Raw genomic sequence first — 12,365 nt, 5'->3', positions numbered from 1 at the left:
TCAAGACAAAGTTACCATTTTCTGAATTGACCATAACGTATCTTGGGGGCATCTCATTTATAAAAATATTTGTAGGATACTTAGATAGTGGAAAGATGAGGAAGTGGGACTTTTGAGAAAAATATACTCACCCAGGAAAAGTAAAATGGAAAACAGTTGATGTTTGTTTGTTTGTTTTTGAGCATATATAAGGTAGTAATCTCATCCCTAAAGTCAGAGGTGTATGAAGTGCCAACGTGTTCTTTAAACAGGTCCCAGGAAGATATCATTGCAGAGAAATGCCACCTAGTAAGTAGCAAGTTGGGCTTAGCTAAACCTTTGCAAATTCAGGGGTCCTTATAGTAGTTTTCTGTCTCTCAGGCTACATATGTAGCACCATTTCTTGTGGATTAGAACTGTGTGTGTGTGTATGTAAGATTCTAACGTAAAGAACTGGTGCAAGAATCTGAATTCCTACATAACTTTGTTTAGTTTTTATTTCATAATCATAAACTTAACTGCAAACCAGCCAGACTTGGAAGGGGTAGGGAAAACATGGAACCCAATGAACTGCAGCGAGAGCACGAAGATTATAGAACATTCCAAGCAGATGGGGGTGAAGGGGTGCTCTTCTGAGCTACAGAAGGAATGGTCTGGTGGTGAAGATAAAACGTTAAGTCAAATGTATTAGAGTTGTCCACAGTCAGCAATGGTGATCTTGCTGGTCTTGCCGTTCCTGGACCCGTAGCGCTCCATGGCTGTCACAACATCCATGCTGTCCTTCACCTGGCTGAAGACCACATGCTTGCCGTCCAGCCACTCGGTCTCGGCAGTGCAGATGAAAAACCGGGAACTGTTTGTGTTGGGTCCAGCATTTGCCATGGACAAGATGCCAGGACCTGTGTGCTTTAGGACGAAATTATCATCGTCAAATTTCTCCCCATAGATGGACTTGCCGCCTGTGCCACTGTGGCGTGTGAAGTCACCACCCTGGCACATAAATCCTGGAATAATTCTGTGAAAGCAGGAGCCTTTATAATCAAATCCTTTCTCCCCAGTGCTCAGAGCACGAAAGTTTTCTGCTGTCTTTGGAACTTTGTCTGCAAACAGCTCGAAGGAGATGCGGCCCAAAGGCTCGCCTTCGGCAGCGATGTCGAAAAACACGGGTTGACCACGGCTGGACGCTGAAAAGTCCAAGGCGGCGGCGTCTGCAAGGCCCCAACATAACTTTTGTCTAGATTCACCAGGTGTTAACATTTTGCAACATTCACTTTACCACTCTGTATAGTATTATTACTTTAATTTTGCTCAATGATTTGAGAATAGGTGGCAGACATCTTGGACCTTTACTCCTAAATACATTAGCATGTATTTGATAAAAGCACAGACATCCTCTTACCTAGCTAGTCATAGTACAGTGCTTCAGTTTAGGGAGTTTAACATTGGTACAATAGTATTACCTAATACACAGTTTATATTAAAGTTTTTGCTAATTGTTTCAAAGATGTCCTTTCTAGTGACTTTCTATTCAAACCAAAGAGCCTGCATTGCCTTTATATGTTATGTTGCTTTGCAACATGTCACTTCTGTTCAGAAATAAAGGATAACCTTTTGACTCATCTCCTGCCGATTTCTAGAAAATCAAATTGCCCAGATAAGAGGACTTTTTTCATTTTTTATTTTGAAAACTTTGGCTGAGTTTTGGTGTCTGGACTCAGCACATAGTGCAGCAAGGCCTGGTAAGCACTAAAGTGGGTGCCGAAAGCTTTCCTTTATTTCATAATCCCAATTGTTTTTCTAGAAATCATCCGTAGCTTCTAAAAGACTGACTCAATTTTTGGATCCTATTCTCATGACTAAGCAAATGTTTGGTTTGAAACCAGCCCAGTATAAATGTCTCTGTGCCTCTAACTCTGTAGCTGTTCCTGGATTTCAGCACTGGGGAAACCGACCTATGAACCAAAAATGTCGAAAACTGGAACCAAGGTGAGTCAATGGTCAGGCTGAGTTTTAGCCTACCCACTTTCTTCTCACCTAAGGATACTTTGAAAGAAGCATGTAGAAAAGTCTTTGCTCCTTTGCCTGGAGGTGAGTGTGATGGTGGTGAGAAGGTTGAGATTGGGAGAGGAGGTTAAGAAATGCTACTCTATTTTCTTCCCTAACAGAATTACCTAACAGTTTTTTAAGGGGTTATCTTTGTGTTGAATACTGTACAAGTCTATAATAAGTAAATACCATGATTTCTGTCTTCCAGCAAAGGCATATTCTATGAACTTCCACAGGAATAGGACATGCAGACCAGAAGATTATGTGAAGTAGAAAGTTGTCAGTATTAAACGAAAATTTTGTTTTATGAAATTAGCCTCGACCATTTGTATTCTAAAAGGACAAGGTGGATGGACCAATCAAGTGAATTAAGTCCTACATAACCTTTTCATTCAAGCAGTTATTTTTACCCTCTGCCCCCAATAAAGTGTTTATTAAGTTAGGAAAATTGCCTTGAGTATTTGATTCATAACTGTTGCACTGGATATTGACCCCTCAAGCAATGAGGGAATATACCCCCATTCTCTTTTCAGCAGTTTCACTGACCAGTTGGTCTAAGGCAAAGCCATTGGTGCCTGATTTTCCCCCCTGATTTTTTTACTTCAAAAAGCTTCAAATGTATTAAATCTTTTAATTCTCTCCTGAGAATATGTTTATTGATTTTTTTTAAGAAAGAGAGGAGTGGGGAGAGAGAGAGAAACATTGATGGGTTGTCTCCTGTAGGTACCCCACGAGAGACTAAACCCACAATCTAGGTATGTGTCCTGACCAGGAATTGGACCCGCAACCTTTCCGTGTGCAGGATGGCACTGAACCAGCTAAGCCACACCAGCCAGGGCTAAACCCATTGAATCTTAAAAGAGCAAGAAAGAAATAGTGAATGAATACTTGTATATCCTTCACTTACCAGTATATTCTCTAATTGTTAACATTTCACCCTGTTTTGTCTGTCTCTTTTTACTAAACCATTTGAAAGTAGTGATCTTAAAACCACCTTAAATGTTTACAAGGGCATTCCCGTGTATAAACATCATATCATTATCTTGTCCCCCAAATGTATCATCAGTATAATACCTAGTATTCAGACTGTATTCACATTTTCCCCGTTGCTCCCCGAAATTTGCTCATGGCTGGCTTTTCCCGTGATGTAAGATGGAATGAAGGATTGATCGTGCATTGCACTTGGTTGTGGTGTTTCCTTAGCCTCTTTTTTTCCTTTAGCCTCATTTATATAGAACAGTCCCTTTACCTTTTCTGTTGTTTCTTGAGACATTGACATTTTTCAAAGTCCAGACCAGGTGTCTTGTAGAAAGTCCTGAAATCTAGATTCCTCTGATTGTTTCCACATGTTTGGATTTCAACTAACCATCAATGTCAAGAGAGCTATATAGGCAATGCCAAGTACTTCCCATGGCATCATTTTAGGGAACACCTGTTCAGGTGTTAAAGAATTGGTTAGTGCCTGATTTTTTTTTCCATTTAGAAAATAGAACTAATAATCATACTTGTCATTCATAAAGTTTGGGGAGAAAAATGAGACAGCGTCTTTAGTGCTCTGAGGTTCTTGAAAATACCGTATTTTTCGGACTATAAGATGCACCGGACCATAAGACGCACCTAGGTTTTAGAGGAGGAAAATGGGGAGGGGGGAAACAGCACCACCACCCCCTCCACCCAGCAAGCCAGGTAAGCTACATTCGGACTATAAGACGCACTCCCATTTCCCGCTCCCAGGTTGAGGTGGTGCGTCTTATAGTCTGAAAATATGATACATATGTCCTTGCACGTCCCACTAAGAAGAAGTTGAATTCCTTAGAGAGAGATCCATGTGCCTTGAGGGAAGGCTGTTACGTAACCATGGTAGATGACAACATCCCTGCTCTCAGAGTTTTACAAAGTAGTGATAGAGGTGCTCTCTTTTATTTCTTGTAGCTGGGCTTTTTACTTAAGGTAAATAACTCTTGTTTGCTAGACAAAAGAAGATAGTATCTCTTATTCTTATTACCTCTCCCTTTCCCACTATCATGCTAGCAGTTTAATCAGGGGAGTCCCGGGCTTGGCAAAAAAGAGTGTTTGTTTTTATTACCTCGGGAATACTTGAGACTATTTTCTTTCTGCTGTATTGGATTAGTAGGCTACTATACAAAAAAATAAACTTGAAAATGAGAGGAATTTTGAAATAATTTCTAGGTAAAGCTGCACATTTCTTAGCCTTCTCTGCAGAATTTTAATTATTTATTTTGCCTAATTGTCAAAACCTTCTCTCAGCAGACCACAGAGTAGATTTCATGGTCCTTCTGCAAATGAAAAGTTGCAACATTCTCTGGGTCCTGAGATTGGGAAGTTCCCCTACCAAAAGGAGATCTTGGTCCTGGAGCTCAGTAATGGTTCCAGGACAACATTGGTGCTTTGTTTCGGTCTTGGGAAGATTGGCTGCTGTGCTGGGAGGGTGGACAGCAAGGTGTCCGTGTAGAACATCGTGTATATTTTCTTCACTTCGCAGATATTAATGTCAGGCAACTGTGCAGGGGGGCAGTAAGTATGAGACTCAGTGAAGAAAAATAGACGATACTAATTTAGTTTCCTATAGCATATCCCTTGCAAAGCCTCTTTTGTGTGCGTGTGTGTGAGATTAGTTGGCCAAAAACCAAAGGTAAATCGAATTTAGTACTTTGGGTCTATTTTCCTACAGATCTTTCCACAGGTTTGGGGGAAAGCCTCTCAGACTCAGGACCAGCCTTGTTCCATTTTTTAGGAGAGTAAATGCTACATGTCGAACAGAGATAGCTGTACAGGTAGGAGGACAGCAAAGGGGGAGATAAAGTAAAATAAAATGAAAAACAGATTACTAGCCAGGAATTTGCACTGCAGTCTACTCTCCCGCAACTAACTGGTAACTAGCTAGTGACCTTGCCTAATTGGAAAGTTATTTAACTTCTTTTTCTATAACAATATAGCGAAAGCTTATTGGCAATTTTGAGCCAATTTTTAAACTGAGTGCTTTATTGACATTATTCCATTGGACCCTCAGAACAGCCCCGTGCAGTAGGCATTGTTATCCAGTTTTACAAATGAAGAGACTGAGCTTCAGAGAATGGCCTGTCCAAGGTCACAGAGCCAGTAGCTAGTGCTGCTGCAATTTTGTTTATCTGTAAAATGAGGCTTTGTGCATCTAAATATGTGCTGCACTAAAATGAGAAAGGGGACTGGAAGAGAGAAATTTGGGAAGGGGAGGAAGGAAATAAAGTAGATGATTTAGGGGTGGGAAGGAGTAAGGAAGCTTTTTAGGGAACAGGAAACAAGAGTTGAATGAAATGGAAAAGGTAAGGAGGGGAGATTAAGATAGAAGGAAATAATTATTAGTGGGGAACTATATAGAAAGAACCATGTGGGGTGGAAGGGAATGAGGTTTTACACCCATTTGCAAGTCCTTTTTCATTTCTTCCTCTCCTTTATTCTCTACACCAAATCTAAATTTCTTTTGACTGTTTCCTCATCATCCTTCACATTGCAGTTGACCTTCCTTTGGCCCTTGCCACTCGCCTTGTCCACAGCATCCATCTGTTTCCAGGTGCATCTCCCACATAATCACCAAGGGATTCTAGCATGGCTCCTGTGTCTTTGCAGGCTTGATTTCCTGATACTTCACATATACTCAATATGTACCAGGTTTAATGAGGTACTGGTACCTATAATGACCTTTCATTCCTTTATTCCTTTGAACAAGTCATCCTTTTTCCTCTTCCTCTGGAAAACCCCTACCTATCTATCCTTCAAGCCTCACCTCAAAGATCCTCTCCATACTACTTGGCTCCGTTCCTCCCGAGGCTTTCTTCTTTTAAACCAATGAAGCAAATTAGCCACAAGGTGGCGGCATAACTCCAGGGAATTAACTTCTCCAATCAATGACACCTGTGATTTCAGTGCTAAATTTATCTTGGATCCGGCAATTATAGAAGAGACAAACTCTAGGCCATTGGATCCAGTGGTTATCAGACATTGTTTCACAGAGCCCTAGGAATTTCTGGGAATTCTATCATCTGTTTCAACCAGAAAACTTTGAGTTTTACTTTACAGACAGGGCTTCCAGTGTAGTCTCCCTTTCATTTGACAAAGGAGAAGTTGGAGCCCAGAGAGATGGTTTGACTAAGGTGTAGAGCTGATTATGGAGATGCAGCTCTAGAGCCCAGGTTTATTATTTCTGCTTTCTCAGTGCTACATATTTCCAGGGCCATCACAGATCTCAGAGGCGTAGCCCAATATTCTGTTAGAAACTTGGTAAGAGTTTGAAAGAAAGAACATCTTGCCTTGTCATTTTGTTACTTTGCAACAATTCTCTTGGCAATAAAATTATAATTCAGAACTAACTATGGTATATTTTTGTGCGTGGCTGATATTAGAGCACTTTTTCTGTTTCACTTTAAGCCTTCAGAAAGTACTCCTTGCTATTGTTGCCAGCCAGAGTTGTCTGCCAGAAGGCAGATGCTGTAAGGTGGAGGAGAGCAAAATAGAGGAGGGAGGATTTTCTAAAGTGGGGAATATGTTCTTAATTTTTATTTTATGTATGAATAATGCCACCCGACTCCTCGGTTCTCTTTGCTTGCCCTGTACTTCAGATTACTTTCTATGAAGACAAAAACTTTCAAGGCCGCCACTATGACTGTGACTGCGACTGCGCGGATTTCCACATGTACCTGAATCGCTGCAACTCCATTCGAGTGGAAGGAGGCACCTGGGCTGTGTATGAAAGGCCCAACTTTGCTGGGTACATGTACATCTTACCCCGGGGCGAGTACCCTGAATACCAGCATTGGTTGGGCCTCAATGACCGCCTGGGCTCCTGCAGAGCTGTTCACCTGGTGAGTGGGGTGTGCTCTCGCTCTCCCCTCCCCCCACCTTTCTTTCTTCTCTTTTCAGTGAAAGAGTTTTTTGAGATTTTCCTACTTCTTAATGGAGAGCTGTCTTTTTCTGGCTGTGAAAGCTTAAATAAAATCTTAGGTCAGCTCATTACAAGACTGAATACACTAATTATTATTACCTCTTGAGGATTTTAAGGAGTTAAGTTTTTCTTATTATAAGTCAGCTGTTCCGTGGGGATGGGAGTTCAGATAGTCTAGATTTCAAGATGGTGTGTCCTGAACTGAACTGTTCTCTGAGTTTGTGACCTGCTGGTGATTTCCATAATGGTTGTTGTTCATTTCCTCCTGTGTTTCCTCAGTCTAGTGGAGGCCAGTATAAGATTCAGATCTTTGAGAAAGGGGATTTTAATGGTCAGATGTACGAAACCACTGAAGATTGTCCTTCCATCATGGAGCAATTTCACATGCGAGAGGTCCACTCCTGCAAGGTGCTGGAGGGTGCCTGGATCTTCTACGAGCTACCCAACTACCGTGGCAGGCAGTACCTCCTGGACAAGAAGGAGTACCGGAAGCCCATCGACTGGGGTGCGGCTTCCCCAGCTGTCCAGTCTTTCCGCCGTGTCGTGGAGTAATGACGTGCAAGGGGCCACAAGCTTCTTCCTGGGGGCCAAATGCTGGCTGGCCTTGTCATCCAAACAAGCATCATAAATAAAACAATTGGCATGCATTCCACTGTTGACTGTGATGCCTCTCCTTAAACACTTTTAGAGATCAGTAAAATAGTACCCACCAGAGTGTGCTAACTCAGCCTTCAGGTTACCAGCCTGTATTTCTGTGCCAAACAAAATGGGACCGCATTAAAGACTTAGAAAATCATACTGCTATGTATTGCTTCTTATTGCTCAAGTCTGTATTCATTCACAGGCACAGTCATAACAATAGCTGCCATTTATTGATTGCTTTCATTATCCCATTTTCTCTTCACAATATCCTATGAGAGAGGTGATTTATCTGCACTTTACAAATAAGGAAACTGAAGCGTAGAGAAGTTAAAAACTTGCTGAAGTTCACCAGCTGGTCAATGAAAGGCCCAGGATATTTCTGGTTCCAAAGCCCTGTTATTCATTCAGCACACACTGGCTGGGGATCTGTGTGCATACTGTAAGTGCAAGTGTAAGTACAAACCTGAGATAGAAGACAGCCAGTGAAACCCGGGCCATTTCTTGAAAACAATAGTGCGCTAAGTAAGTCCCAGGAAGTCCTTAAGATCCAGAGATTTCCATGTCAGGTATCTCTCAACCCTTAAGTTCAGAGAGGACATGTTAAACAATTTGTCCCTATTTTAACAGTCGAAATGGAGTTTACTTACTTTGAGATTTTATTTATTTAATCTTGAAGGAAATAGGGCATCACTAGGAATATTTAGTGAGTATCCTAGGGAAGCGGAGGATATTCTGGACACACCTGTCTTTAAAAAGACAGCAAAGCCCATGTCTCCTCGGAGTTTTTGCTGGAAAGGACGAAGTGGAACAGCGGAGGACCCTCCCTTCGTGTATACTTCAGTCTGTACTCCAGTCTGTAGTGCCCACTCTCCTCCGGATGCTTTTATTCATTTTGTTAACTTCTGTGCTTTGTTGTTGGTTGCTGTTACTGTTGTTTTTGTTTTGAGTGAAGGACTTCTAGAAATTTGAGTGGAAGTGGGGGAGGAAGACATGATAAACTGAGGAGGAGGAATGGGAGGCCATTTGCTGAGCTACAGAGAGCTCTGGACCTTGTTACCCTATCGTGAAGTTAATTTTTCTTGTCTCCAAAATGAGGGAGTTGAATCAAAATGCTCACTCAAGTCCCATCGAACATAAACACCCTAACTCTCTGAAGCCCAGGAGGATGCTGAAAGACCGGCTGAGGTTCAAAGACTACTAACACTTATCTTTAGAGGCCCAGTTTCTGGGAATGACCTCAGAGTTCCTGGCTCTTCTTTCCTGCAGAGGAGACTGAGGCTGGGTGGTAACAGAGCAAGTTACTGCCAGTCTCCCCTCTCAGATCAACTGCCGCCGTGCTCCAGTCCTTGGTGAGCTGGTCACAGTCTGTGCAAAGCAACCAGAACAGTAGTTCTGGCAGCAGGATAGGACAGCAAACATCAGGATGACGAACCACAGTCTCAGAGATGTAGGAGATGACTTTTGACAGATAAAACAATTATTATTTTGGAATGTTTTATGACTCTTCGTTCATGCCCGGATCCAGAAAGAGATTGCCACCATTCTCCCAGCTGTGAACACATCAATCAACTCGAACTTAAAAGGAATGGATATTAGGGGTCGAAAACACTTGTGTCCTTATCTATCCATCAGTCTCAATTCTGGTAGAACATTCCGCTGTCAGAGCCAGAAGCTGGTGTCCCACCTGTCCAGCACACCCAGAAAGCACCTGGGCTGTTATTTAGAAGTATTCCCTGCTTTGTGGTTTTTGTTGCTCTAAATTGGGAGGGGGTGTTTCCAGAAAGTAGGGCAATGGCATACTTAGACCATTTTAGTCCTCTTTCCATCCTGAACATTCCTCCGAGACAAGTCTTTGAATATTTCCAAATATAGAGCCCACTTCCTCAAAATGTAACATCAGGGGCTCCTATTTAAAACCTCTACAGTAATGGAATCTAAAAAAAAAAAACAAGCAAATACATAAAACCCATAGATACAGAGAATAGCTGATTATTGCCAAAGGGGAGAGGTTAGGGGGTTGAGATGGAGGAATGGGGGTTAAATGTGACCAGGTGTCCTTTACTCCTTTATTCAAGGAAAATAAAATTTAAAAATAAAAAGTGAAGCCTCCAGGGTAGGGTTGCCAGATTGAATACAGGACAGTATCAGTAAGCCCCAAGTCAGATATAAATAGACACACTTACACTAAAACGTTACTTGTCATTTGTCTGAAATACAAACTTAACTTCATCCTGTATTTTTATTTGCTAAATCTGTCAACCCTATGCTTCAAGGGCAAGGCAAGGGAATGGCATGGGGCTTACAGCTCAGGGGTGGTACAGGCTGTGGAAACTGGAGACTCATGCTTCACACAAGGGCATTTAAACATAATTCTTTGAAAAGCACTGTGAGCCTGCAAAATGTGTCTGCAACTGGATTTGGTCTGTGGACCCTCAGGCCCTAATCTTGATGTGTCGGAAAGCTCTGAACATCAGAAAATGTTTCTTTGATCAAGTCAAAATCTCCCTGTAAGTTTCAACCTCTCTTCTAGTTCTACCTTCCATCTATTCTTCATTCCCAAGAGAGCCCTTTAGGTATTTAAAAGATGCCTCCTGTTTTCCTCCACACTCCCACTTCTAGGCTAAATGACTCCTACGTTCCCACTGTTTCTCTCTCGATGTGGTTGGCGCCCAGACTCTTCACCGTCCTGGTGCCTCCCTTCTGGGCTGATTGCAGACTGTCTTTTCCCCACTGTTCTAGCTATAGTCTGACCAGAGCAGACTGGAGGATTGTGTTCAGTTCTTCCAGCCCCCTTTCTTAGACATACACTGTTCTTGACTAAGCTCAGCTCTCCTTGTACCTGCCCACCAGCCCTGATATGGGCCTGGCCCTTTGCTAAGAACTGGCATTCCAGTTGAAGGAGAAAATGTCCTTTCCCTCTGGAGAGTTAAAGAGAAATGGATTCAAATCCTGCCACTTCCACATATTAGCTCTAAGTCACACAATCTTATATATAACCTCAATTTCCTTATCTGTGAAACAAAGACAGCACTTTGTGGGCATTGAAATAGATAATGTATGAAAAATACATAGCACATATGGTCAATTCTTATTATTGGCAGCAGTTATATTCTTAACATTGACTAGTGAATACTGAACTATTCCTGGAGGAAATATAGGGTTTGGTGCCTATGAGTCTGTGGTCACAACATTTTTGACAATTAATACATAACCCTTTTTATTTTTTAACTTCCAAAATATTTACTTATTGAGGCCTAGCTATTAGTCAAGAATATTTTCCAGGAGCTAGGAATAAAAGGATGAATAAAATATTATTTCTACTATGTTATATGTCCCTTTAACAATGAAATCCAATTCTAGCTAAAACCACATTCTGTAGATAACCTTTAATATGTGTTCTATTTAAAAACACTTTACTATATATTGTTGATTCATTAACATTGAACTCATGGCCACTCACATCTAGATGAAACTTCCCTAACACACACGTGTTCTCTGTAGGGCACAGTGCAGCCTTCTTGTGCTAAGGACACTAGACAGCACCTCAGCACTGCATTTGAGGGTCCTTCCATACAGCAAAATCTCCAACCAAAGGAAAACAATGCAAAACACATAACACTAAATAGACTGAAAAACAAAAAGCAAACAAACACAAAACCTGTTTACAGTAGGAGAGCTGAAATCAGAAGGCAGAGCATTTGCTTGACCTCAACTGGGAACGTCTACGTTGGGAGACGCAGATGTTTTGCTGCTCTGCTCACGTTTGTGAGTGACCTCGAAAGCACCATGAGCAGTGGTTTGAGAATTACAGACACATTTTAGGGAGTGGGTGAATTCACAAGTATAAAATCTGTGAATAATGAAGATCAACTGTACTTTACCACTATGGTTAATATGTTAATACCATTTCCTAGTATTTAAGTACCTCTGCTACTGAGTTTTTGGTTTTTTGTTTTGTTTACTTGTTTACCTTTCTTATACCTCTCTCTATTCCCTAGTTGTTTTCAGGAAAGCATCTCTGCATTTTTGCCTCCTCATAGCTGGGCAGAAATACGTCAGAACCATCCCCCATCCCACTGCCTCAACAGCAGCCGCGTTTTCAGAGGAGCCTGGCCTCAGCTCGCCCATTCACCTGTCTCCGGGTTCCACCTACCACCAGTTTCCCAGGTCAGCAGGGTGGTCCCTAGTGTTCACACAACCACTCCTTGTTTTCTAACTTCTACCTTGTCTCTCTTCTTTGGGTCCACAAGGGGACAGAGTGCGGTGGATCGCCAAGCTCTCCTCCCAGCCCTCGGGCTTGACCAGCCTTTGGCACTCCTGGGAAAGCAGGATTCCTGTTGGTGTGATTTCCTGTTGCACAGACACCTCCTACCTCTACCTCTTCACTCAGGCCTCAGACTCCAAACTCAGAGGATTTTGGACCTGCAGGGACCGGGCCTTCCCCACAAACAATAACAACGTGGTGAGACGGGGCTTACTGGCCCCACTCCACAGATGAGGAGCTAGGGCTCCAAGAGGCTAAACAAGTTGTCCAAGGCCACTGGTCCCAAACCTCTTCTCTTTCCACTGCACCAGGTAGCTTCCGCTTCTCAACCTCCACAGGGCAGAACCATGGCACCTTGTCAGTCGTTGCATGAGCTGTTCTTGTTTAAAGAGCTACATTGAGATAAAACCCTCATCCCACACAATTCACCTGTTTGATACAACTCAATGGTTTTTAGTACGTCCACAGACATGGGCAACCATCACCTCAGTCAAA

General features: G+C 42.2%; 1 protein-coding gene and 1 pseudogene across 3 annotated transcripts; one reads left to right on the top strand and one right to left on the bottom strand.

Moving 5' to 3' along the window:
* Window positions 1–499: 499 nt before the first annotated feature.
* Window positions 500–1,153, bottom strand: LOC112309502 (peptidyl-prolyl cis-trans isomerase A pseudogene; annotated as a pseudogene). The gene has a single exon (XR_011650750.1). The product of XR_011650750.1 is annotated as a peptidyl-prolyl cis-trans isomerase A pseudogene (transcript).
* Window positions 1,154–1,863: 710 nt separating this feature from the next.
* CRYGS (crystallin gamma S) lies at window positions 1,864–7,760 on the top strand. 2 transcript variants are annotated; one of them, XM_024560839.3, is made up of 3 exons: window positions 1,864–1,965; window positions 6,642–6,884; window positions 7,244–7,760. In XM_024560839.3, exons 1-3 carry the CDS (start codon window positions 1,945–1,947, stop codon window positions 7,514–7,516), a joined length of 537 nt encoding a protein of 178 aa, XP_024416607.1. In that variant the 5' UTR covers window positions 1,864–1,944; the 3' UTR covers window positions 7,517–7,760. The 2 variants fall into 2 exon arrangements, with proteins under 2 accessions (XP_024416607.1, XP_045054997.1); XM_045199062.3 differs by lacking the exon at window positions 1,864–1,965 and adding an exon at window positions 2,003–2,067.
* The last annotated feature ends 4,605 nt before the right edge of the window (window positions 7,761–12,365 follow it).

Source organism: Desmodus rotundus, chromosome 2 (genome assembly GCF_022682495.2).
Source record: "Desmodus rotundus isolate HL8 chromosome 2, HLdesRot8A.1, whole genome shotgun sequence".
NCBI classification, from domain to species: Eukaryota; Metazoa; Chordata; class Mammalia; order Chiroptera; family Phyllostomidae; genus Desmodus; species Desmodus rotundus.
Note: the sequence above shows the minus strand (reverse complement) of the source record. Positions and strands in the feature narration are given on the sequence as shown.